This window comes from Oncorhynchus nerka, unplaced genomic scaffold (genome assembly GCF_034236695.1).
Source record: "Oncorhynchus nerka isolate Pitt River unplaced genomic scaffold, Oner_Uvic_2.0 unplaced_scaffold_1154, whole genome shotgun sequence".
Taxonomy (NCBI): domain Eukaryota; kingdom Metazoa; phylum Chordata; class Actinopteri; order Salmoniformes; family Salmonidae; genus Oncorhynchus; species Oncorhynchus nerka.
The window spans coordinates 101,818-125,303 of record NW_027040173.1 but is presented as its reverse complement, the minus strand read 5'-3'; the positions used below and the strand labels follow the sequence as shown (position 1 = coordinate 125,303).

General features: G+C 48.1%; 1 protein-coding gene across 1 annotated transcript in view; it reads left to right on the top strand.

Annotated features, from left to right (window-relative positions):
* The window catches only part of LOC115121543 (myocardin-like), a 125,584-nt gene that overhangs the window by 48,838 nt on the left and 53,260 nt on the right, over positions 1 to 23,486 (top strand). Inside the window, exons 6-7 of the mRNA XM_065016077.1 lie at positions 22,425 to 22,550; positions 22,665 to 22,861. Coding sequence (XP_064872149.1) covers positions 22,425 to 22,550; positions 22,665 to 22,861 — 323 coding nt within the window. The remainder of the gene's footprint in view (positions 1 to 22,424; positions 22,551 to 22,664; positions 22,862 to 23,486) is intronic.

Here is a 23,486-nt window from a genome sequence, read left to right as displayed (position 1 = left end):
GTGATGGGCCGGGTCTAGTAGAGCTGTGTTGTGATGGGCCAGGTCTAGTAGAGCTGTGTTGTGATGGGACGGGTCTAGTAGAGCTGTGTTGTGATGGGCCGGGTCTAGTAGAGCTGTGTTGTGATGGGACGGGTCTAGTTGTGCTGTCCTGAGGCGGGTCTGGTCTGGTAAATATGTGCTGTGTTGGGCCTGGTCTAGTAGAGCTGTGCTGTAATAAGCCATGTCTGGCTCTTTTCTCCTCGGGATGGTGGAGGTACTGTTGTTTCAGAAGGTGGGGCGGGGGACCTTTGTTGCTGGGGTGATGGGTGTGTGGGTCCCTGCCAAGTGTTGCATCTTTTAGGTCCTTGGCAAAGGTTCTGATACTGTCCTGATCAAGATGTATATTATCATATAAGTGTTGACATGTCAGAGTGGGGTGGTGAGCCGTTCTGACGTTGAGCAGTGAGGCACAGTCCACAGTGATCTGTTGATTTATTTTGTCAATCAACTTTCCTGGGAAGTCTTTTCTTGGTAGGAGGGTGGACACAACTATATTGGTTGTTGGGAACATAGCCTGTGCCCGTTCTGCCACTCTTCTCACTGCCCCAGACACATTTTCACCTTTGGCATGAAGGTCGTTTGTGCCAGTGTGGATGATGATGTTGTCAGGGGTGTCAATCCTGGTCTGACTGAGTAGCTGCATTGCACTCTCAGTTGTAGGACACCAGAACTTATACACCTGGTGTCTAGGGAATAATCTTTCCTGGACTAAGAACTTCCCATTTGAATCAATTAGTATTGCAGTTGTGGGTGATTGTCTGGGTGGAGCAGACTGGGAGGCTGGTATTCTGACCTGGGCTGGATCAGACTGGGAGGCTGGTAGGTTGACCTGGGCTGGAGCAGACTGGGAGGCTGGTATTCTGGCCTGGGCTGGAGCAGACTGAGACGTTGGTAGGTTGACCTGGGCTGGAGCAGACTGAGAGGCTGGTAGGTTGACCTGGGCTGGAGCAGACTGAGAGGCTGGTAGGTTGACCTGGGCTGGAGCAGACTGGTAGGCTGGTGCAGTGTCATCAGGCTGTGTGGTGGAGGCCATGCTGGTCTCAGGTTCTGCTTGTGTTGTACCAAGCTGGTGGACATGTTCTCTAGATGCAGAGGACACAATGACTCTCTGCCGGTTGAGGGTGTCAATGTACCTCTCTTTTTGTTCGAGCTCCTTTCTTGTTGTGCTCAGATGGTCTCTGAGGTCATAATTTGTCTGACTCAGCTTGTCCATTCTGCTTTCTAATTTAGCAATAGATGCTATGCTCTCCTCCCTGAACTGTTTCATCTCTTCTTTTAGTTTCTGGACAGTGTCCTCCTCTTGAAGCTTGTTCTCTCTGAGTTCTATAACCTCTGCTTCGACTAGAGAGAGGGTGTTGTGGAAACGTTGCATAGCAGGTGTTCTTATTGAAATGGACATGTCCTTGACTCTGTCTGCTGCAGGTGAGGTAGGTAAAGGGACATTGAGGGCTTCCTGCTGGGTCACAGAGACCGTTGGGGTCTGCTTTTCTCCATCTCCCTCCTTCACTTTTTCCTCAGTTTCTGAGATGATGTCAGCGTCTGCTTTTAGGGTAGCAAACCTATTCTCAAAAGCCTGGAGGCTTGAATCATTGCCTTGTATCAATACAGTTCCATTATTATATACGTTAACTGTTTGATATGTGTTGCTCTGGTCACCTTCTTCAAAAATGCTTATCTGACATCCTTGGCTGATGCCCCTCTTTTTTGAGAAAGGGAAATGGTTGCAAATAAAATTTTTCCATATGTTCCCTCGATTGGTATTAAAAATTAAATTTGCTCTTGTTTTGTAACTGGTAAGATCTGCAAACAGGCATTCATGGTTCTGTCCCATCAACAAACCTTTGAAACTTTTCTTAGCTTTCTCTGTTTGGATGTCTGGTGGGTAAACAATTTCCATAGCAACGCTGGTGATGTTGGCTACAATGTTGCAATAGAAGTGCTGTTTCTTGTATTATGGTCTCTTGTTTCTTTAGAGGTTTCACTTTGTTGTCCTTTTTCTTTTCCCTTTTCTTCTGTCCTTATTTTGTCCTTATTTTGTCTTCCTTTCTTCTGTTAACTAGATATGTTTTGTTGTTATTCTTTGTAAGCTAGCTAGCTTCTTCCAGGAGAGTCCCTAGCAACTGCTTAGCAACAAGTAAACAATTCAGCTAGCAATTCAGCTAGCTAAGATAACTGTACAATTTTATGAAAAATAGTTACTTTTTCAAAAGCCTGTCTTTTTGGTTTGTTCCTTGTTTTGTCTTCTATTGAGTCTTGTAGTTTTCTCTTGATTTTTTCGATGTACTTCACTCTAAAAAAACATTTAAATCTCAATATATACAGGAGCTCATTTTTCAGCAGCTGCTCAATTTGGAACTCCGGAACTCTCTCTCTCCTTTCTCTCTCAGTGTTTCTGTCTCTCTCTCTCTCTCTCTCTCTCTCTCTCTCTCTCTCTCTCTCTCTCTACCTCTCTCTCTCTCAGTGTTTCTGTCTCTCTCTCTCTCTCTCTCTCTCTCTCTCTCTCTCTCTCTCTCTCTCTCTCAGTGTTTCTGTCTCTCTCTCTCTCTCTCTCTCTCTCTCTCTCTCTCTACCTCTCTGTCTCTGTGTTTATTTCTCTCTCTCTGTCTCCCTCTCTCTCTCTCTCTCTCTCTCTCTCACTACCTCTCTCTCTCAGTGTTTCTGTTTCTCTCTCTCTCTCTCTCTCTCTCTCTCTCTCTCTCTCTCTCTCTCTCTCTCTCTCTCTCTCTCTCTCTCTCCCTCTCTCTCTCTGTCTCTCTCTCTCTACCTCTCTGTCTCTGTGTTTATTTCTCTCCCTCTGTCTCCCTCTCTCTCTCCCTCTCTCTCACACTACCTCTCTCTCTCAGTGTTTCTGTCTCTCTCTATGTCTCCCTCTCTCTCTCTCTCTCTCTCTCTCTCTCTCACTACCTCTCTCTCTCTCAGTGTTTCTGTCTCTCTCTCTCTCTCTCTCTCTCTCTCTCTCTCTCTCTCTCTCTCTCTCTCACTCTCTCTCTCCCCCTCTCTCTCTGTCTCTCTCTCTACCTCTCTGTCTCTGTGTACTCTCTGTTTAGGGCCAAATAGCATTCTAGTTTGCTCTGTTTTTTTGTTAATTCTTTCCAATGTGTTAAGTAATTATCTTTTTGTTTTCTCATGATTTGGTTGGGTCTAATTGTGCTGTTGTCCTGGGGCTCTGTAGGGTGTGTTTGTGTTTGTGAACAGAGCCCCAGGACCAGCTTGCTTAGGGGACTCTTCTCCAGGTTCATCTCTCTGTAGGTGATGGCTTTGTTATGGAAGGTTTGTGAATCACTTCCTTTTAGGTGGTTGTAGAATTTAATGGCTCTTTTCTGGATTTTGATAATTAGTGGGTATCGGCCTAATTCTGCTCTGCATGCATTATTTGGTGTTTTACTTTGTACACGGAGGATATTTTTGCAGAATTCTGCGTGCAGAGTCTCAATTTGGTGTTTGTCCCATTTTGTGAAGTCTTGGTTGGTGAGCGGACCCCAGACCTCACAACCATAAAGGGCAATGGGCTCTATGACTGATTCAAGTATTTTTAGCCAAATCCTAATTGGTATGTTATGTCTTCTACTCTATATCCTCTCCTCCTCTTTCTCTCTCTCTCTCTCTCTCTCTCAGTGTTTCTGTCTCTCTCTCACTACCTCTCTCTCTCAGTGTTTCTGTCTCTCTCTTTGTCTCAATCCATTTTCTCTTATCTACTCTAATTCCTCCACTCCTCTTTACCTGTAAAGTGATGAGGAAATGAAGGTTCAGAGCCCTATGATGGAATTGGTATTCCATTAGCTGTCAATCAAACATAGATATGAACCATGTTGCTCTCCATTACAGGCAGGTTTCATTGGATAAAACCTGTCAGCCAAGCAATGAAGGACAGAACACAAAACCCCACCCATCCAGGGGTAGAGAACTGTCATTTTCTCAACCATTCACATCTCTCTCACTCTCCTCTCCTCCTCTGTGCCCTCTCCTCTCTCTTCTATTAACCTCCTCTCTCTTTTCTTGTCCTACTCTCTCTTCTACTCTCTATCCTCTCATCCTCTATCTTCTACTCTCTATTCTCTCCTCCAGTCTCCTCCAGTCTCTTCTCCTGTCAGCTTCTCTATTCTCCGCTCTCTTATTCTATCCTGTCCTCCTCCCTGTTCTACTTTCTATCCTCTCCCCCTCTCTCTTCTCCTCTCTATCCTGTCCTCCTCTCTCTCCTCTACTCTCTATCCTGTCCTCCTCTCTCTTCTACTCTCTATCCTCTCCTCCTCTCTCTTCTACTCTCTATCCTCTCCTCCTCTCTCTCCTCTACTCTCTACCTGTCCTCCTCTCTCTACTCTCTATCCTCTCCTCCTCTCTCTTCTACTCTATCCTCTCCTCCTCTCTCCTCTCCTCTCTATCCTCTCCTCCTCTCTCCTCTCCTCTCTATCCTATCCTCCTATCTCCTCTCCTCTCTAACCTCTCCTCTTCTCTCTACTGTATCCTCTCCTCGCTCTTCTTCTCTCTATCCTGTCCTCCTCTCTCCTCTGCTCTCCATCCTCTCCTCTTCTCACTTCTCATCTTTATCCGCTCCTCTTCTCTCTTCTGCTCTCTATCCTCTCCTCCTCTCTCTTCTCCTCTCTATCCTCTCCTCTTCTCTCTTCTCCTATCCTCCTCTCTCTTCTCCTGTATATCCAGTCCTCCTCTCTCTTCTCTCTTTATACGCTCCTCTTCTCTCTTCTGCTCTCTATCCTGTCCTCCTCTCTCTTCTTCTCTCTATCCTCTCCTCCTCTCTTCTCCTAATCCTCTCCTCCTCTCTTTTCTACTCTCTATCCTCTCCTCCTCTCTCTTCTACTGTCTATCCTCTCATCCTCTCTCTTCTGCTGTCTATCCTCTCATCCTCTCTCTTCTGCTCTCTATCCTTTCCTTCTCTCTCTTCTACTCTCTGTCCCCTCCTTTTCTCTCTTCTACTCTCTGTCCTCTCCTCCTCACTCTTCTTCTCTCTATCCTCTCCTCCTCTCTCTTCTGCGCTCTCTTCTGCTCTCTATCCTCTCCTCCTCCCTCGTCTTCTCTCTATCCTCTCCTTATCTCTCCTGCTCTATATCCTCTCCTCCTCTCTCTTCTGCTCCCTATCCTCTCCTCCTCTCTCTTCTACTCTATATCCTCTCCTCCTCTTTATTCTACTCGCTATCATTTCCTCCTCTCTCTTCTTCTCTCCATCCTTTCCTCCTCGCTCTTCTTCTCTCTATCCTCTCCTCCTCTCTTCTGCTCTATATTTTCTCCTCCTCTCTTCTTCTCTCTATCCTCTCCTCCTCTCTCTTCTACTCTCTATCCTCTCCTCCTCGCTCTTCTTCTCTCTATCCTCTCCTCCTCTCTCCTCTGCTCTCTCTTCTACTCTCTATCCTCTCCTCTCCCGTCTTCTCTCTATCCTCTCCTTCTCTCTTCTGCTCTCTATCCTCTCCTCCTCTCTCTTCTACTCTCTATCCTCTCCTCCAGTCTCTTCTCCTGTCAGCTTCTCTCTTCTCCTCTCTATCATCTCCGCTCTCTTATTCTATCCTGTCCTCCTCCCTGTTCTACTTTCTAAACTCTCCCCCTCTCTCTTCTCCTCTCTATCCTGTCCTCCTCTCTCTCCTCTACTCTCTATCCTGTCCTCCTCTCTCTTCTACTCTCTATCCTCTCCTCCTCTCTCTTCTACTCTCTATCCTCTCCTCCTCTCTCTCCTCTACTCTCTATCCTGTCCTCCTCTCTCCTCTACTCTCTATCCTCTCCTCCTCTCTCTTCTACTCTCTATCCTTTCCTCCTCTCTCTTCTACTCTATCCTCTCCTCCTCTCTCTTTTCCTCTCTATCCTCTCCTCCTCTCTCTCCTCTCCTCTCTATCATATCATCCTCTCCTCTCTAACCTCTCCTCTTCTCTCTACTGTATACTCTCCCCCCTCTCTTCTCCTCTCTATCCTGTCCTCCTCTCTACTCTACTCTCTATCCTGTCCTCCTCTCTCTTCTACTCTCTATCCTCTCCTCCTCTCTCTTCTACTCTCTATCCCTCCTCCTCCTCTCTCCTCTACTCTCTATCCTGTCCCCCTCTCTCCTCTACTCTCTATCCTCTCCTCCTCTCTTACTCTCTATCCTCTCCTCCTCTCTCTTCTATTCTCTATCCTCTCCTCCTCTCTCTTCTTCTCTCTATCCCCTCCTTTTCTCTCTTCTACTCTCTATCCTCTCCTCCTCGCTCTTCTTCTCTCTATCCTCTCCTCCTCTCTCTTCTGCTCTCTATCCTCTCCTCCTCTCTCGTCTTCTCTCTATCCTCTCCTTCTCTCTTCTGCTCTCTATCCTCTCCTCCTCTCTCTTCTACTCTCTATCCTCTCCTCCAGTCTCTTCTCCTGTCAGCTTCTCTCTTCTCCTCTCTATCATCTCCGCTCTCTTATTCTATCCTGTCCTCCTCTCTCCTCTACTCCCTATCCTCTCCTCCTCTCTCTTCTACTCTCTATCCTCTCCTCCTCTCTCTCCTCTACTCTCTATCCTCTCCTCCTCTCTCTTCTACTCTCTATGATTTCCTCCTCTCTCTTCTACTCTATCCTCTCCTCCTCACTCTTCTACTCTCTATCCTCTCCTCCTCTCTCTGCTTCTCTCTATCCCCTCCTTTTCTCTCTTCTACTCTCTATCCTCTCCTCTTCGCTCTTCTTCTCTCTATCCTCTCCTCCTCTCTCTTCTACTCTATCCTCTCCTCCTCTCTCCTCTCCTATCTATCCTCTCCTCCTCTCTCCTCTCCTCTCTATCCTATCCTCCTCTCTCCTCTCCTCTCTAACCTCTCCTCTTCTCTCTACTGTATCCTCTCCTCGCTCTTGTCTCTATCCTCTCCTCCTCTCTATTCTTCTCTCCATCCTTTCCTCCTCGCTCTTCTTCTCTCTATCCTCTCCTCCTCTCTCTTCTACTCTCTATCCTCTCCTCCTCTCTCTTCTACTCTATATCCTCTCCTCCTCTCTCTTCTCCTCTATATCCTCTCCTCCTCTCTCTTCTTCTCTCTATCCTCTCCCCCCTCTCTTCTCCTCTCCTCCTCTCTCTTCTTCTCTCTATCCTCTCCTCCTCTTTCCTTTCTCCTCTATCCTCTCCTCCTCTCTATTCTTCTCTCCATCCTTTCCTCCTCGCTCTTCTTCTCTCTATCCTCTCCTCCTCTCTCTTCTACTCTCTATCCTCTCCTCCTCTCTCTCCTACTCTCTATCCTCTCCTCTATCTTCTATTTTATATCCTCTCCTCCTCTCTCTTCTTCTCTCTATCCTCTCCCCCCTTTCCTCTCCTCTCCTCCTCTCTCTTCTTCTCTCTATCCTCTCCTCCTCTCTCTTCTACTCTCTATTCTCTCCTCCTCTCTCTTCTTCTCTCTATCCTCTTCTTCTCTCTCTTCTACTCTCTATCCTCTCCTCCTCTCTCTTACTCTCTATCCTCTCCTCCTCTCTCTTCTACTCTCTATCCTCTCCTCCTCTCTCTTCTTCTCTCTATCCCCTCCTTTTCTCTCTTCTACTCTCTATCCTCTCCTCCTCGCTCTTCTTCTCTCTATCCTCTCCTCCTCTCTCTTCTACTCTCTATCCTCTCCTCCTCTCTCTCCTCTACTCTCTATCCTGTCCTCCTCTCTCCTCTACTCTCTATCCTCTCCTCCTCTCTCTTCTACTCTCTATCCTTTCCTCCTCTCTCTTCTACTCTATCCTCTCCTCCTCTCTCCTTTCCTCTCTATCCCTCTCCTCCTCTCTCCTCTCCTCTCTATCCTATCATCCTCTCTCCTCTCTAACCTCTCCTCTTCTCTCTACTGTATACTCTCCCCTCTCTCTTCTCCTCTCTATCCTGTCCTCCTCTCTCTACTCTACTCTCTATCCTGTCCTCCTCTCTCCTCTACTCTCTATCCTCTCCTCCTCTCTCTTCTACTCTCTATCCTTTCCTCCTCTCTCTTCTACTCTATCCTCTCCTCCTCACTCTTCTACTCTCTATCCTCTCCTCCTCTCTCTGCTTCTCTCTATCCCCTCCTTTTCTCTCTTCTACTCTCTATCCTCTCCTCCTCTCTCTCCTCTACTCTCTATCCTCTCCTCCTCTCTCTTCTACTCTCTATCCTTTCCTCCTCTCTCTTCTACTCTATCCTCTCCTCCTCACTCTTCTACTCTCTATCCTCTCCTCCTCTCTCTGCTTCTCTCTATCCCCTCCTTTTCTCTCTTCTACTCTCTATCCTCTCCTCTTCGCTCTTCTTCTCTCTATCCTCTCCTCCTCTCTCTCTTCTACTCTATCCTCTCCTCCTCTCTCCTCTCCTATCTATCCTCTCCTCCTCTCTCCTCTCTCTCTATCCTATCCTCCTCTCTCCTCTCCTCTCTAACCTCTCCTCTTCTCTCTACTGTATCCTCTCCTCGCTCTTGTCTCTATCCTCTCTCCTCCTCTCTATTCTTCTCTCCATCCTTTCCTCCTCGCTCTTCTTCTCTCTATCCTCTCCTCCTCTCTCTTCTACTCTCTATCCTCTCTCCTCTCTCTTCTACTCTATATCCTCTCCTCCTCTCTCTTCTCCTCTATATCCTCTCCTCCTCTTCTCTTCTTCTCTCTATCCTCTCCCCCTCTCTTCTCCTCTCCTCCTCTCTCTTCTTCTCTCTATCCTCTCCTCCTCTTTCCTTTCTCCTCTATCCTCTCCTCCTCTCTATTCTTCTCTCCATCCTTTCCTCCTCGCTCTTCTTCTCTCTATCCTCTCCTCCTCTCTCTTCTACTCTCTATCCTCTCCTCCTCTCTCTCCTACTCTCTATCCTCTCCTCTATCTTCTATTTTATATCCTCTCCTCCTCTCTCTTCTTCTCTCTATCCTCTCCCCCTTTCCTCTCCTCTCCTCCTCTCTCTTCTTCTCTCTATCCTCTCCTCCTCTCTCTTCTACTCTCTATTCTCTCCTCCTCTCTCTTCTTCTCTCTATCCTCTTCTTCTCTCTCTTCTACTCTCTATCCTCTCCTCCTCTCTCTTACTCTCTATCCTCTCCTCCTCTCTCTTCTACTCTCTATCCTCTCCTCCTCTCTCTTCTTCTCTCTATCCCCTCCTTTTCTCTCTTCTACTCTCTATCCTCTCCTCCTCGCTCTTCTTCTCTCTATCCTCTCCTCCTCTCTCTTCTACTCTCTATCCTCTCCTCCTCTCTCTCCTCTACTCTCTATCCTGTCCTCCTCTCTCCTCTACTCTCTATCCTCTCCTCCTCTCTCTTCTACTCTCTATCCTTTCCTCCTCTCTCTTCTACTCTATCCTCTCCTCCTCTCTCCTTTCCTCTCTATCCTCTCCTCCTCTCTCCTCTCCTCTCTATCCTATCATCCTCTCTCCTCTCTAACCTCTCCTCTTCTCTCTACTGTATACTCTCCCCCTCTCTCTTCTCCTCTCTATCCTGTCCTCCTCTCTCTACTCTACTCTCTATCCTGTCCTCCTCTCTCCTCTACTCTCTATCCTCTCCTCCTCTCTCTTCTACTCTCTATCCTTTCCTCCTCTCTCTTCTACTCTATCCTCTCCTCCTCACTCTTCTACTCTCTATCCTCTCCTCCTCTCTCTGCTTCTCTCTATCCCCTCCTTTTCTCTCTTCTACTCTCTATCCTCTCCTCTTCGCTCTTCTTCTCTCTATCCTCTCCTCCTCTCTCTTCTACTCTATCCTCTCCTCCTCTCTCCTCTCCTATCTATCCTCTCCTCCTCTCTCCTCTCCTCTCTATCCTATCCTCCTCTCTCCTCTCCTCTCTAACCTCTCCTCTTCTCTCTACTGTATCCTCTCCTCGCTCTTGTCTCTATCCTCTCCTCCTCTCTATTCTTCTCTCCATCCTTTCCTCCTCGCTCTTCTTCTCTCTATCCTCTCCTCCTCTCTCTTCTACTCTCTATCCTCTCTCCTCTCTCTTCTACTCTATATCCTCTCCTCCTCTCTCTTCTCCTCTATATCCTCTCCTCCTCTCTCTTCTTCTCTCTATCCTCTCCCCCCTCTCTTCTCCTCTCCTCCTCTCTCTTCTTCTCTCTATCCTCTCCTCCTCTTTCCTTTCTCCTCTATCCTCTCCTCCTCTCTATTCTTCTCTCCATCCTTTCCTCCTCGCTCTTCTTCTCTCTATCCTCTCCTCCTCTCTCTTCTACTCTCTATCCTCTCCTCCTCTCTCTCCTACTCTCTATCCTCTCCTCTATCTTCTATTTTATATCCTCTCCTCCTCTCTCTTCTTCTCTCTATCCTCTCCCCCTTTCCTCTCCTCTCCTCCTCTCTCTTCTTCTTCTCTATCCTCTCCTCCTCTCTCTTCTACTCTCTATTCTCTCCTCCTCTCTCTTCTTCTCTCTATCCTCTTCTTCTCTCTCTTCTACTCTCTATCCTCTCCTCCTCTCTCTTACTCTCTATCCTCCTCCTCCCTCTCTTCTACTCTCTATCCTCTCCTCCTCTCTCTTCTTCTCTCTATCCCCTCCTTTTCTCTCTTCTACTCTCTATCCTCTCCTCCTCGCTCTTCTTCTCTCTATCCTCTCCTCCTCTCTCTTCTACTCTCTATCTTCTCCTCCTCTCTCTCCTCTACTCTCTATCCTGTCCTCCTCTCTCCTCTACTCTCTATCCTCTCCTCCTCTCTCTTTACTCTCTATCCTTTCCTCCTCTCTCTTCTACTCTATCCTCTCCTCCCTCTCCTTTCCTCTCTATCCTCTCCTCCTCTCTCCCTCTCCTCTCTATCCTATCATCCTCTCTCCTCTCTAACCTCTCCTCTTCTCTCTACTGTATACTCTCCCCCTCTCTCTTCTCCTCTCTATCCTGTCCTCCTCTCTCTACTCTACTCTCTATCCTGTCCTCCTCTCTCTTCTACTCTCTATCCTCTCCTCCTCTCTCTTCTACTCTCTATCCCCTCCTCCTCTCTCTCCTCTACTCTCTATCCTATCCTCCTCTCTCCTCTCCTCTCTAACCTCTCCTCTTCTCTCTACTGTATCCTCTCCTCGCTCTTGTCTCTATCCTCTCCTCCTCTCTCTTCTCCTCTATATCCTCTCCTCCTCTCTCTTCTTCTCTCTATCCTCTCCCCCCTCTCTTCTTCTCTCTATCCTCTCCTCCTCTCTCTTCTACTCTCTATCCTCTCCTCCTCTCTCTCCTCTACTCTCTATCCTGTCCTCCTCTCTCCTCTACTCTCTATCCTCTCCTCCTCTCTCTTCTACTCTCTATCCTTTCCTCCTCTCTCTTCTACTCTATCCTCTCCTCCTCTCTCCTTTCCTCTCTATCCTCTCCTCCTCTCTCCTCTCCTCTCTATCCTATCATCCTCTCTCCTCTCTAACCTCTCCTCTTCTCTCTACTGTATACTCTCCCCCTCTCTCTTCTCCTCTCTATCCTGTCCTCCTCTCTCTACTCTACTCTCTATCCTGTCCTCCTCTCTCTTCTACTCTCTATCCTCTCCTCCTCTCTCTTCTACTCTCTATCCCCTCCTCCTCACTCTCCTCTACTCTCTATCCTATCCTCCTCTCTCCTCTCCTCTCTAACCTCTCCTCTTCTCTCTACTGTATCCTCTCCTCGCTCTTGTCTCTATCCTCTCCTCCTCTCTCTTCTCCTCTATATCCTCTCTCCCCCTCTCTCTTCTCTCTATCCTCTCCCCCTCTCTTCTCCTCTCCTCCTCTCTCTTCTTCTCTCTATCCTCCTCTCCTCCTCTTCCTTTCTCCTCTATCCTCTCCTCCTCTCTATTCTTCTCTCCATCCTTTCCTCCTCGCTCTTCTTCTCTCTATCCTCTCCTCCTCTCTCTTCTACTCTCTCCCTCTCCTCCTCTCTCTCCTACTCATCTCTATCATCTCCTCTATCTTCTATTTTATATCCTCTCCTCCTCTCTCTTCTTCTCTCTATCCTCTTCTTCTCTCTCTTCTACTCTCTATCCTCTCCTCCTCTCTCTTACTCTCTATCCTCTCCTCCTCTCTCTTCTACTCTCTATCCTCTCCTCCTCTCTCTTCTTCTCTCTATCCCCTCCTTTTCTCTCTTCTACTCTCTATCCTCTCCTCCTCGCTCTTCTTCTCTCTATCCTCTCCTCCTCTCTCTTCTACTCTCTATCCTCTCCTCCTCTCTCTCCTCTACTCTCTATCCTGTCCTCCTCTCTCTCCTCTCTCTCTATCCTCTCCTCCTCTCTCTTCTACTCTCTATCCTTTCCTCCCTCTCTCTTCTACTCTATCTCTCCTCCTCTCTCCTTTCCTCTCTATCCTCTCCTCCTCTCTCCTCTCCCTCTCTATCCTATCATCCTCTCTCCTCTCTAACCTCTCCCTCTTCTCTCTACTGTATACTCTCCCCTCTCTCTTCTCCTCTCTATCCTGTCCTCCTCTCTCTACTCTACTCTCTATCCTGTCCTCCCTCTCTTCTACTCTCTATCCTCTCCTCCTCTCTCTTCTACTCTCTATCCCCTCCTCCTCTCTCTCCTCTACTCTCTATCCTGTCCTCCTCTCTCCCTCTACTCTCTATCCCTCTCCTCCTCTCTGTTACTCTCTATCCTCTCCTCCTCTCTCTTCTATTCTCTATCCTCTCCTCCTCTCTCTTCTTCTCTCTATCCCCTCCTTTTCTCTCTTCTACTCTCTATCCTCTCCTCCTCGCTCTTCTTCTCTCTATCCTCTCCTCCTCTCTCTTCTGCTCTCTATCCTCTCCTCCTCTCTCGTCTTCTCTCTATCCTCTCCTTCTCTCTTCTGCTCTCTATCCTCTCCCTCCTCTCTCTTCTACTCTCTATCCTCTCCTCCAGTCTCTTCTCCTGTCAGCTTCTCTCTTCTCCTCTCTATCATCTCCGCTCTCTTATTCTATCCTGTCCTCCTCTCTCCTCTACTCCCTATCCTCTCCTCCTCTCTCTTCTAATCTCTATCCTCTCCTCCTCTCTCTCCTCTACTCTCTATCCTGTCCTCCTCTCTCCTCTACTCTCTATCCTCTCCTCCTCTCTCTTCTACTCTCTATCCTTTCCTCCTCTCTCTTCTACTCTATCCTCTCCTCCTCACTCTTCTACTCTCTATCCTCTCCTCCTCTCTCTTCTTCTCTCTATCCTCTCCCCCCTCTCTTCTCCTCTCCTCCTCTCTCTTCTTCTCTCTATCCTCTCCTCCTCTTTCCTTTCTCCTCTATCCTCTCCTCCTCTCTATTCTTCTCTCCATCCTTTCCTCCTCGCTCTTCTTCTCTCTATCCTCTCCTCCTCTCTCTTCTACTCTCTCTCCTCTCCTCCTCTCTCTCCTACTCTCTATCATCTCCTCTATCTTCTATTTTATATCCTCTCCTCCTCTCTCTTCTTCTCTCTATCCTCTTCTTCTCTCTCTTCTACTCTCTATCCTCTCCTCCTCTCTCTTCTCTCTATCCTCTCCTCCTCTCTCTTCTACTCTCTATCCTCTCCTCCTCTCTCTTCTTCTCTCTATCCCCTCCTTTTCTCTCTTCTACTCTCTATCCTCTCCTCCTCGCTCTTCTTCTTCTCTATCCTCTCCTCCTCTCTCTTCTACTCTCTATCCTCTCCTCCTCTCTCTCCTCTACTCTCTATCCTGTCCTCCTCTCTCCTCTACTCTCTATCCTCTCCTCCTCTCTCTTCTACTCTCTATCCTTTCCTCCTCTCTCTTCTACTCTATCCTCTCCTCCTCTCTCCTTTCCTCTCTATCCTCTCCTCCTCTCTCCTCTCCTCTCTATCCTATCATCCTCTCTCCTCTCTAACCTCTCCTCTTCTCTCTACTGTATACTCTCCCCCTCTCTCTTCTCCTCTCTATCCTGTCCTCCTCTCTCTACTCTACTCTCTATCCTGTCCTCCTCTCTCTTCTACTCTCTATCCTCTCCTCCTCTCTCTTCTACTCTCTATCCCCTCCTCCTCTCTCTCCTCTACTCTCTATCCTGTCCTCCTCTCTCCTCTACTCTCTATCCTCTCCTCCTCTCTGTTACTCTCTATCCTCTCCTCCTCTCTCTTCTATTCTCTATCCTCTCCTCCTCTCTCTTCTTCTCTCTATCCCCTCCTTTTCTCTCTTCTACTCTCTATCCTCTCCTCCTCGCTCTTCTTCTCTCTATCCTCTCCTCCTCTCTCTTCTGCTCTCTATCCTCTCCTCCTCTCTCGTCTTCTCTCTATCCTCTCCTTCTCTCTTCTGCTCTCTATCCTCTCCTCCTCTCTCTTCTACTCTCTATCCTCTCCTCCAGTCTCTTCTCCTGTCAGCTTCTCTCTTCTCCTCTCTATCATCTCCGCTCTCTTATTCTATCCTGTCCTCCTCTCTCCTCTACTCCCTATCCTCTCCTCCTCTCTCTTCTACTCTCTATCCTCTCCTCCTCTCTCTCCTCTACTCTCTATCCTGTCCTCCTCTCTCCTCTACTCTCTATCCTCTCCTCCTCTCTCTTCTACTCTCTATCCTTTCCTCCTCGCTCTTCTCTCTATCCTCTCCTCCTCTCTATTCTTCTCTCCATCCTTTCCTCCTCGCTCTTCTTCTCTCTATCCTCTCCTCCTCTCTCTTCTACTCTCTATCCTCTCCTCCTCTCTCTTCTACTCTATATCCTCTCCTCCTCTCTCTTCTCCTCTATATCCTCTCCTCCTCTCTCTTCTTCTCTCTATCCTCTCCCCCCTCTCTTCTCCTCTCCTCCTCTCTCTTCTTCTCTCTATCCTCTCCTCCTCTTTCCTTTCTCCTCTATCCTCTCCTCCTCTCTATTCTTCTCTCCATCCTTTCCTCCTCGCTCTTCTTCTCTCTATCCTCTCCTCCTCTCTCTCCTACTCTCTATCCTCTCCTCTCTCTTCTATTTTATATCCTCTCCTCCTCTCTCTTCTTCTCTCTATCCTCTCCCCCCTTTCCTCTCCTCTCCTCCTCTCTCTTCTTCTCTCTATCCTCTCCTCCTCTCTCTTCTACTCTCTATCCTCCTCCTCTCTCTCCTACTCTCTATCCTCTCCTCTATCTTCTATTTTATATCCTCTCCTCCTCTCTCTTCTTCTCTCTATCCTCTCCCCCCTTTCCTCTCCTCTCCCTCTCCTCCTCTCTCTTCTTCTCTCTATCCTCTCCTCCTCTCTCTTCTACTCTCTATTCTCTCCTCCTCTCTCTTCTTCTCTCTATCCTCTTCTTCTCTCTCTTCTACTCTCTATCCTCTCCTCCTCTCTCTTACTCTCTATCCTCTCCTCCTCTCTCTTCTACTCTCTATCCTCCTCCTCTCTTCTTCTCTCTATCCCCTCCTTTTCTCTCTTCTACTCTCTATCCTCTCCTCCTCGCTCTTCTTCTCTCTATCCTCTCCTCTCTCTCTTCTACTCTCTATCCTCTCCTCCTCTCTCTCCTCTACTCTCTATCCTGTCCTCCTCTCTCCTCTACTCTCTATCCTCTCCTCCTCTCTCTTCTACTCTCTATCCTTTCCTCCCTCTCTCTTCTACTCTATCCTCTCCTCCTCTCTCCTTTCCTCTCTATCCTCTCCTCCCTCTCTCCTCTCCTCTCTATCCTATCATCCTCTCTCCTCTCTAACCTCTCCTCTTCTCTCTACTGTATACTCTCTCCCTCTCTCTTCTCTCTCTATCCTGTCCTCCTCTCTCTACTCTACTCTCTATCCTGTCCCCTCCTCCTCTCTCTCCTCTACTCTCTATCCTCTCCTCCTCTCTCTTCTACTCTCTATCCTTTCTCCTCTCTCTTCTACTCTATCCTCTCCTCCTCACTCTTCTACTCTCTATCCTCTCCTCCTCTCTCTGCTTCTCTCTATCCCTCCTTTTCTCTCTTCTACTCTCTATCCTCTCCTCTTCGCTCTTCTTCTCTCTATCCTCTCCTCCTCTCTCTTCTACTCTATCCTCTCCTCCTCTCTCCTCTCCTATCTATCCTCTCCTCCTCTCTCCTCTCCTCTCTATCCTATCCTCCTCCTCTCCTCTCCCTCTCTAACCTCTCCTCTTCTCTCTACTGTATCCTCTCCTCGCTCTTGTCTCTATCCCTCTCCTCCCTCTCTATTCTTCTCTCCATCCTTTCCTCCTCGCTCTTCTTCTCTCTATCCTCTCCCTCCTCTCTCTTCTACTCTCTATCCTCTCCTCCTCTCTCTTCTACTCTATATCCTCTCCTCCTCTCTCTTCTCCTCTATATCCTCTCCTCCTCTCTCTTCTTCTCTCTATCCTCTCCCCCTCTCTTCTCCTCTCCTCCTCTCTCTTCTTCTCTCTATCCTCTCCTCCTCTTTCCTTTCTCCTCTATCCTCTCCTCCTCTCTATTCTTCTCTCCATCCTTTCCTCCTCATCTTCTTCTCTCTATCCTCTCCTCCTCTCTCTTCTACTCTCTATCCTCTCCTCCTCTCTCTCCTACTCTCTATCCTCTCCTCTATCTTCTATTTTATATCCTCTCCTCCTCTCTCTTCTTCTCTCTATCCTCTCCCCCCCTTTCCTCTCTCTCCTCCTCTCTCTTCTTCTCTCTATCCTCTCCTCCCTCTCTCTTCTACTCTCTATCTCTCTCCTCTCTCTTCTTCTCTCTATCCTCTTCTTTCTCTCTTCTACTCTCTATCCTCTCCTCCTCTCTCTTACTCTCTATCCTCTCCTCCTCTCTCTTCTACTCTCTATCCTCCTCCTCCTCTCTCTTCTTCTCTCTATCCCCTCCTTTTCTCTCTTCTACTCTCTATCCTCTCCTCCTCGCTCTTCTTCTCTCTATCCTCTCCTCCTCTCTCTTCTACTCTCTATCTTCTCCTCCTCTCTCTCCTCTACTCTCTATCCTGTCCTCCTCTCTCCTCTACTCTCTATCCTCTCCTCCCTCTCTCTTCTACTCTCTATCCTTTCCTCCTCTCTCTTCTACTCTATCCTCTCCTCCTCTCTCTCCTTTCCTCTCTATCCTCTCCTCCCTCCTCCTCTCCTCTCTATCCTATCATCCTCTCTCCTCTCTAACCTCTCCTCTTCTCTCTACTGTATACTCTCCCCTCTCTCTTCTCCTCTCTCTATCCTGTCCTCCTCTCTCTACTCTACTCTCTATCCTGTCCTCCTCTCTCTACTCTCTATCCTCTCCTCCTCTCTCTTCTACTCTCTATCCCCTCCTCCTCTCTCTCCTCTACTCTCTATCCTATCCTCCTCTCTCCTCTCCTCTCTAACCTCTCCTCTTCTCTCTACTGTATCCTCTCCTCGCTCTTGTCTCTATCCTCTCCTCCTCTCTCTTCTCCTCCTCTATATCCTCTCCTCCTCTCTCTTCTTCTCTCTATCCTCTCCCCTCTCTTCTTCTCTCTATCCTCTCCTCCTCTCTCTTCTACTCTCTATCCTCTCCTCCTCTCTCTCCTCTACTCTCTATCCTGTCCTCCTCTCTCCTCTACTCTCTATCCTCTCCTCCTCTCTCTTCTACTCTCTATCCTTTCCTCCTCTCTCTTCTACTCTATCCTCTCCTCCTCTCTCCTTTCCTCTCTATCCTCTCCTCCTCTCTCCTCTCCTCACTATCCTATCATCCTCTCTCCTCTCTAACCTCTCCTCTTCTCTCTACTGTATACTCTCCCTCTCTCTTCTCCTCTCTCTATCCTGTCCTCCTCTCTCTACTCTACTCTCTATCCTGTCCTCCTCTCTCTTCTACTCTCTATCCTCTCCTCCTCTCTCTTCTACTCTCTATCCCCTCCTCCTCACTCTCCTCTACTCTCTATCCTATCCTCCTCTCTCCTCTCCTCTCTAACCTCTCCTCTTCTCTCTACTGTATCCTCTCCTCGCTCTTGTCTCTATCCTCTCCTCCTCTCTCTTCTCCTCTATATCCTCTCCTCCTCTCTCTTCTTCTCTCTATCCTCTCCCCCCTCTCTTCTCCTCTCCTCCTCTCTCTTCTTCTCTCTATCCTCTCCTCCTCTTTCCTTTCTCCTCTATCCTCTCCTCCTCTCTATTCTTCTCTCCATCCTTTCCTCCTCGCTCTTCTTCTCTCTATCCTCTCCTCCTCTCTCTTCTACTCTCTCTCCTCTCCTCCTCTCTCTCCTACTCTCTATCATCTCCTCTATCTTCTATTTTATATCCTCTCCTCCTCTCTCTTCTTCTCTCTATCCTCTTCTTCTCTCTCTTCTACTCTCTATCCTCTCCTCCTCTCTCTTACTCTCTATCCTCTCCTCCTCTCTCTTCTACTCTCTATCCTCTCCTCCTCTCTCTTCTTCTCTCTATCCCCTCCTTTTCTCTCTTCTACTCTCTATCCTCTCCTCCCTCGCTCTTCTTCTCTCTATCCTCTCCTCCTCTCTCTTCTCTCTCTCTTCTACTCTCTATCCTCTCCTCCTCTCTCTCTCCTCTACTCTCTATCCTGTCCTCCTCTCTCCTCTACTCTCTATCTCTCCTCCTCTCTCTTCTACTCTCTATCCTTTCCTCCTCTCTCTTCTACTCTCTATCCTCTCCTCCTCTCTCCTTTCCTCTCTATCCTCTCCTCCTCTCTCCTCTCCTCTCTATCCTATCATCCTCTCTCCTCTCTAACCTCTCCTCTTCTCTCTACTGTATACTCTCCCCCTCTCTCTTCTCCTCTCTATCCTGTCCTCCTCTCTCTACTCTCTACTCTCTATCCTCTCCCTCCTCTCTCTTCTACTCTCTATCCTATCTCCTCCTCTCTCTTCTACTCTCTATCCCCCTCCTCCTCTCTCTCTCTCCTCTACTCTCTATCCTGTCCTCCTCTCTCCTCTACTCTCTATCCTCTCCTCCTCTCTGTTACTCTCTATCCTCTCCTCCTCTCTCTTCTATTCTCTATCCTCTCCTCTCTCTCTTCTTCTCTCTATCCCCTCCTTTCTCTCTTCTACTCTCTATCCTCTCCTCCTCGCTCTTCTTCTCTCTATCCTCTCCTCCTCTCTCTTCTGCTCTCTATCCTCTCCTCCTCTCTCGTCTTCTCTCTATCCTCTCCTTCTCTCTTCTGCTCTCTATCCTCTCCTCCTCTCTCTTCTACTCTCTATCCCTCTCCTCCAGTCTCTTCTCCTGTCAGCTCTCTCTTCTCCTCTATCATCTCCGCTCTCTTATTCTATCCTGTCCTCCTCTCTCCTCTACTCCCTATCCTCTCCTCCTCTCTCTTCTACTCTCTATCCTCTCCTCCTCTCTCTCCTCTACTCTCTATCCTGTCCTCCTCTCTCCTCTACTCTCTATCCTCTCCTCCTCTCTCTTCTACTCTCTATCCTTTCCTCCTCTCTCTTCTACTCTATCCTCTCCTCCTCACTCTTCTACTCTCTATCCTCTCCTCCTCTCTCTGCTTCTCTCTATCCCCTTTTCTCTCTTCTACTCTCTATCCTCTCCTCTTCGCTCTTCTTCTCTCTATCCTCTCCTCCTCTCTCTTTCTACTCTATCCTCTCCTCCTCTCTCTCCTCTCCTATCTATCCTCTCCTCCTCTCTGCTCTCCTCTCTATCCTATCCTCCCTCTCCTCTCCTCTCTAACCTCTCCTCTTCTCTCTACTGTATCCTCTCCCGCTCTTTCTCTCTATCCCTCTCCTCCTCTCTATTCTTCTCTCCATCCTTTCCTCCTCGCTCTTCTTCTCTCTATCCTCTCCTCCTCTCTCTTCTACTCTCTATCCCTCTCCTCCTCTCTCTTCTACTCTATATCCCTCCTCTCTCTCTTCTCCTCTATATATCCTCCTCTCTCTCTTCTTCTCTCTATCCTCTCCCCCTCTTCTTCTCCCTCTCCTCCTCTCTCTTCTTCTCTCTATCCTCTCCTCCTCTTTCCTTTCTCCTCTATCCTCTCCTCCTCTCTATTCTTCTCTCCATCCTTTCCTCCTCGCTCTTCTTCTCTATCCTCTCCTCCTCTCTCTCCTACTCTCTATCCTCTCTCTCTCTTCTATTTTATATCCTCTCCTCCTCTCTCTTCTTCTGTCTATCCTCTCCCCCTTTCCTCTCCTCTCCTCCTCTCTCTTCTTCTCTCTATCCTCTCCTCCTCTCTCTTTCTACTCTCTATTCTCTCCTACTCTCTCTTTCTCTCTATCCTCTTCTTCTTCTCTTCTACTCTATCCCTCTCCTCCTCTCTCTTACTCTCTATCCTCTCCTCCTCCTCTCTTCTACTCTCTATCCTCTCCTCCTCTCTCTTCTTCTCTCTATCCCCTCCTTTTCTCTCTTCTACTCTCTATCCTCTGCTCCTCGCTCTTCTTCTCTCTATCCTCTCCTCCTCTCTCTTCTGCTCTCTCTTCTGCTCTCTATCCTCTCCTCCTCTCTCGTCTTCTCTCTATCCTCTCCTCCTCTCTCTTCTGCTCTCTCTTCTGCTCTCTATCCTCTCCTCCTCTCTCGTCTTCTCTCTATCCTCTCCTTCTCTCTTGTGCTCTCTATCCTCTCCTCTTCTCTCTTCTACTCTCTATCCTTTCCTCCAGTCTCTTCTCCTGTCAGCTTCTCTCTTCTCCTCTCTATCATCTCCGCTCTCTTATTCTATCCTGTCCTCCTCCCTGTTCTACTTTCTATACTCTCCCCCTCTCTCTTCTCCTCTCTATCCAGTCCTCCTCTCTCTCCTCACTCTCTATCCTCTCCTCCTCTCCCCTCTCCTCTCCATCCTCTCCTCCTCTCTCTTCTACTCTCTATCCTCGCCTCCTCTCTCTTCTACTCTCTATCCTCTCCTCCTCTCTCATCTACTCTCTACCCTCTCCTCCTCTCTCTTCTTCTCTCCATCATTTCCTCCTCGCTCTTCTTCTCTCTATCCTCTCCTCCTCTCTCTTCTACTCTCTATCCTATCCTCCTCTCTCTTCTTCTCTCTATCCTCTTCTTCTCTCACTTCTACTCTCTATCCTCTCCTCCTCTCTCCTTCTCTCTATCCTCTCCTCCTCTCTCTTCTTCTCTCTATCCTCTCCTTTTCTCTCTTCTTCTCTCTATCCTCTCCTCCTCTCTCTTCTGCTCTCTCTTCTGCTCTCTATCCTCTCCTCCTCTCTCTTCTACTCTCTATCCTCTCCTCCTCTCTCATCTACTCTCTACCCTCTCCTCCTCTCTCTTCTTCTCTCCATCCTTTCCTCCTCGCTCTTCTTCTCTCTATCCTCTCCTCCTCTCGTCTGCTCTCTCTCCTCTCCTCCTCTCTTCTTCTCTCTATCCTCTCCTCCTCTCTCTTCTACTCTCTATCCTCTCCTCCTCTCTCGTCTTCTCTCTATCCTCTCCTTCTCTCTTCTGCTCTCTATCCTCTCCTACTCCCTGTTCTACTTTCTATCCTCTCCCCCTCTCTCTTCTCCTCTCTATCCTGTCCTCCTCTCTCTTCTACTCTCTATCCTCTCCACCTCTCTCTTCTTCTCTCTATCCTCTTCTTCTCTCACTTCTACTCTCTATCCTCTCCTCCTCTCTCTTCTTCTCTCTATCCTCTCCTCCTCTCTCTTCTTCTCTCTATCCCCTCCCTTTCTCTCTTCTACTCTATATCCTCTCCTCCTCTCGTCTGCTCTCTATCCTCTCCTCCTCTCTCTTCTTCTCTCCATCCTTTCCTCCTCGCTCTTCTTCTCTCTATCCTCTCCTCCTCTCGTCTGCTCTCTATCCTCTCCTCCTCTCTTCTTCTCTCTATCCTCTCCTCCTCTCTCTTCTACTCTCTATCCTCTCCTCGTCTCTCCTCTCCTCTCTATCCTCTCCTCCTCTCTCTTCTACTCTCTATCCTCTCCTCTCTCTTCTACTCTCTATCCTCTCCTCCTCTCTGTTCTTCTCTCTATCCTCTCCTCCTCTCTCTTCTACTCTCTATCCTCTCCTCCTCTCTCTTCTACTCTCTATCCTCTCCTCCTCTCTATCCTCTACTCTCTATCCTGTCCTCCTCTCTCCTCTCCTCTCTATCCTCTCCTCCTCTCTCTTCTACTCTCTATCATTTCCTCCTCTCTCTTCTACTCTATCCTCTCCTCCTCTCTCCTCTCCTCTCTATCCTCTCCCCCTCTCTCGTCTACTCTCTATCCTCTCCTCCTCTCTCTTCTCCTCTCTATCCTGTCCTCCTCTCTCTCCTCTACTCTCTATCCTGTCCTCCTCTCTCTTCTACTCTCTATCCTGTCCTCCTCTCTCTTCTTCTCTCTATCCTTTCCTCCTCTCTCTTCTACTCTATCCTCTCCTCCTCTCTCCTCTCCTCTCTATCTTCTCCCCCTCTCTCTTCTACTCTCTATCCTCTCCTCCTCTCTCTTCTTCTCTCTATCCTCTCCTCCTCTCTCTTCTTCTCTCCATCCTTTCCTCCTCGCTCTTCTTCTCTCTATCCTCTCCTCCTCTCGTCTGCTCTCTATCCTCTCCTCCTCTCTTCTTCTCTCTATCCTCTCCTCCTCTCTCTTCTACTCTCTATCCTCTCCTCGTCTCTCCTCTCCTCTCTATCCTCTCCTCCTCTCTCTTCTACTCTCTATCCTCTCCTCTCTCTTCTACTCTCTATCCTCTCCTCCTCTCTGTTCTTCTCTCTATCCTCTCCTCCTCTCTCTTCTTCTCTGTAACCTTTCCTCTTGTATTTATCTCATTGTCCATTGTGATTAAAATACCACTATTATTGTATGTGGTTCCTTTAAGGCAGACTCTTGGGGTACCCCTGCTGGGTTGAACTGTGATTGAGTGCCCACAGCAACACAGTTATGCATACGCAAACACAAATCTGCTCTCAACTCCTGTTACTTCTCTCTCTGACAGATAGGATTGTGTTGCTTCTCTCTCTAATAGACAGGAGTGAATGTGGGGCTGGAAGGCAGAAGAAGGCTCGGCTGGCTAACAACCTTAGAGAGAAGGTCCAGCATCGTCCCAAACCTCTGGACCTACTGCACAAACACATACTGCCTCCGGAGAACCGTGAGTTAACGCACACGCACAAAAGAACTATAGATGTTTTCAAACAGTTCAGATGTCATTACTAATTAACCTATTCCTCCTCCCCCTGCCTTCCTCCTCCCCCTCTTCCCTTAGGCCCCGTCTCCTTCCCTCTCTCCTCAGATGTCTTCCAAGATGACATCTCTTCCTGCTCTTCCTCCTTGTCTCCCGACCAACCCGGGGTCCTCCAATCACCAGCCTTCTCCTCGTCGCCATGGTTCTCAGACGACCAATCACTGAGTGACCTATCGCCTGGGGTCTTACCCCTTACCCACAGTCCCGCCCATGTTCAGGTGAAATTACCTTCCCCTAAATCCTAACCTAAACCATCAGGTGAGATTACCTTCCCCTAAATCCTAACTTCAACCATCAAGTGAGATTACCTTCCCCTAAATCCTAACCACCACCATCAAGTGAGATTACCTTCCCCTAAATCCTAACCTCAACCATCAAGTGAGATTACCTTCCCCTAAATCCTAACTTCAACCATCAAGTGAGATTACCTTCCCCTAAATCCTAACCTCAAACATCAGGTGAGATTACCTTTCCCTAAATCCTAACCTCAAACATCAGGTGAGATGACCTTTCCCTAAATCCTAACCTCAAACATCAGGTGAGATTACCTTTCCCTAAATCCTAACCTCAACCATCAAGTGAGATTACCTTCCCCTAAATCCTAACCTCAAACATCAAGTGAGATTACCTTCCCCTAAATCCTAACCTCAAACATCAGGTGAGATGACCTTCCCCTAAATCCTAACCTCAAACATCAGGTGAGATGACCTTTCCCTAAATCCTAACCTCAAACATCAGGTGAGATTACCTTTCCCTAAAGCCTAACCTTAAATATCAGGTGAGATTACCTTCCCCTAAAGCCTAACCTTAAATATCAGGTGAGATTACCTTCCCCTAAATCCT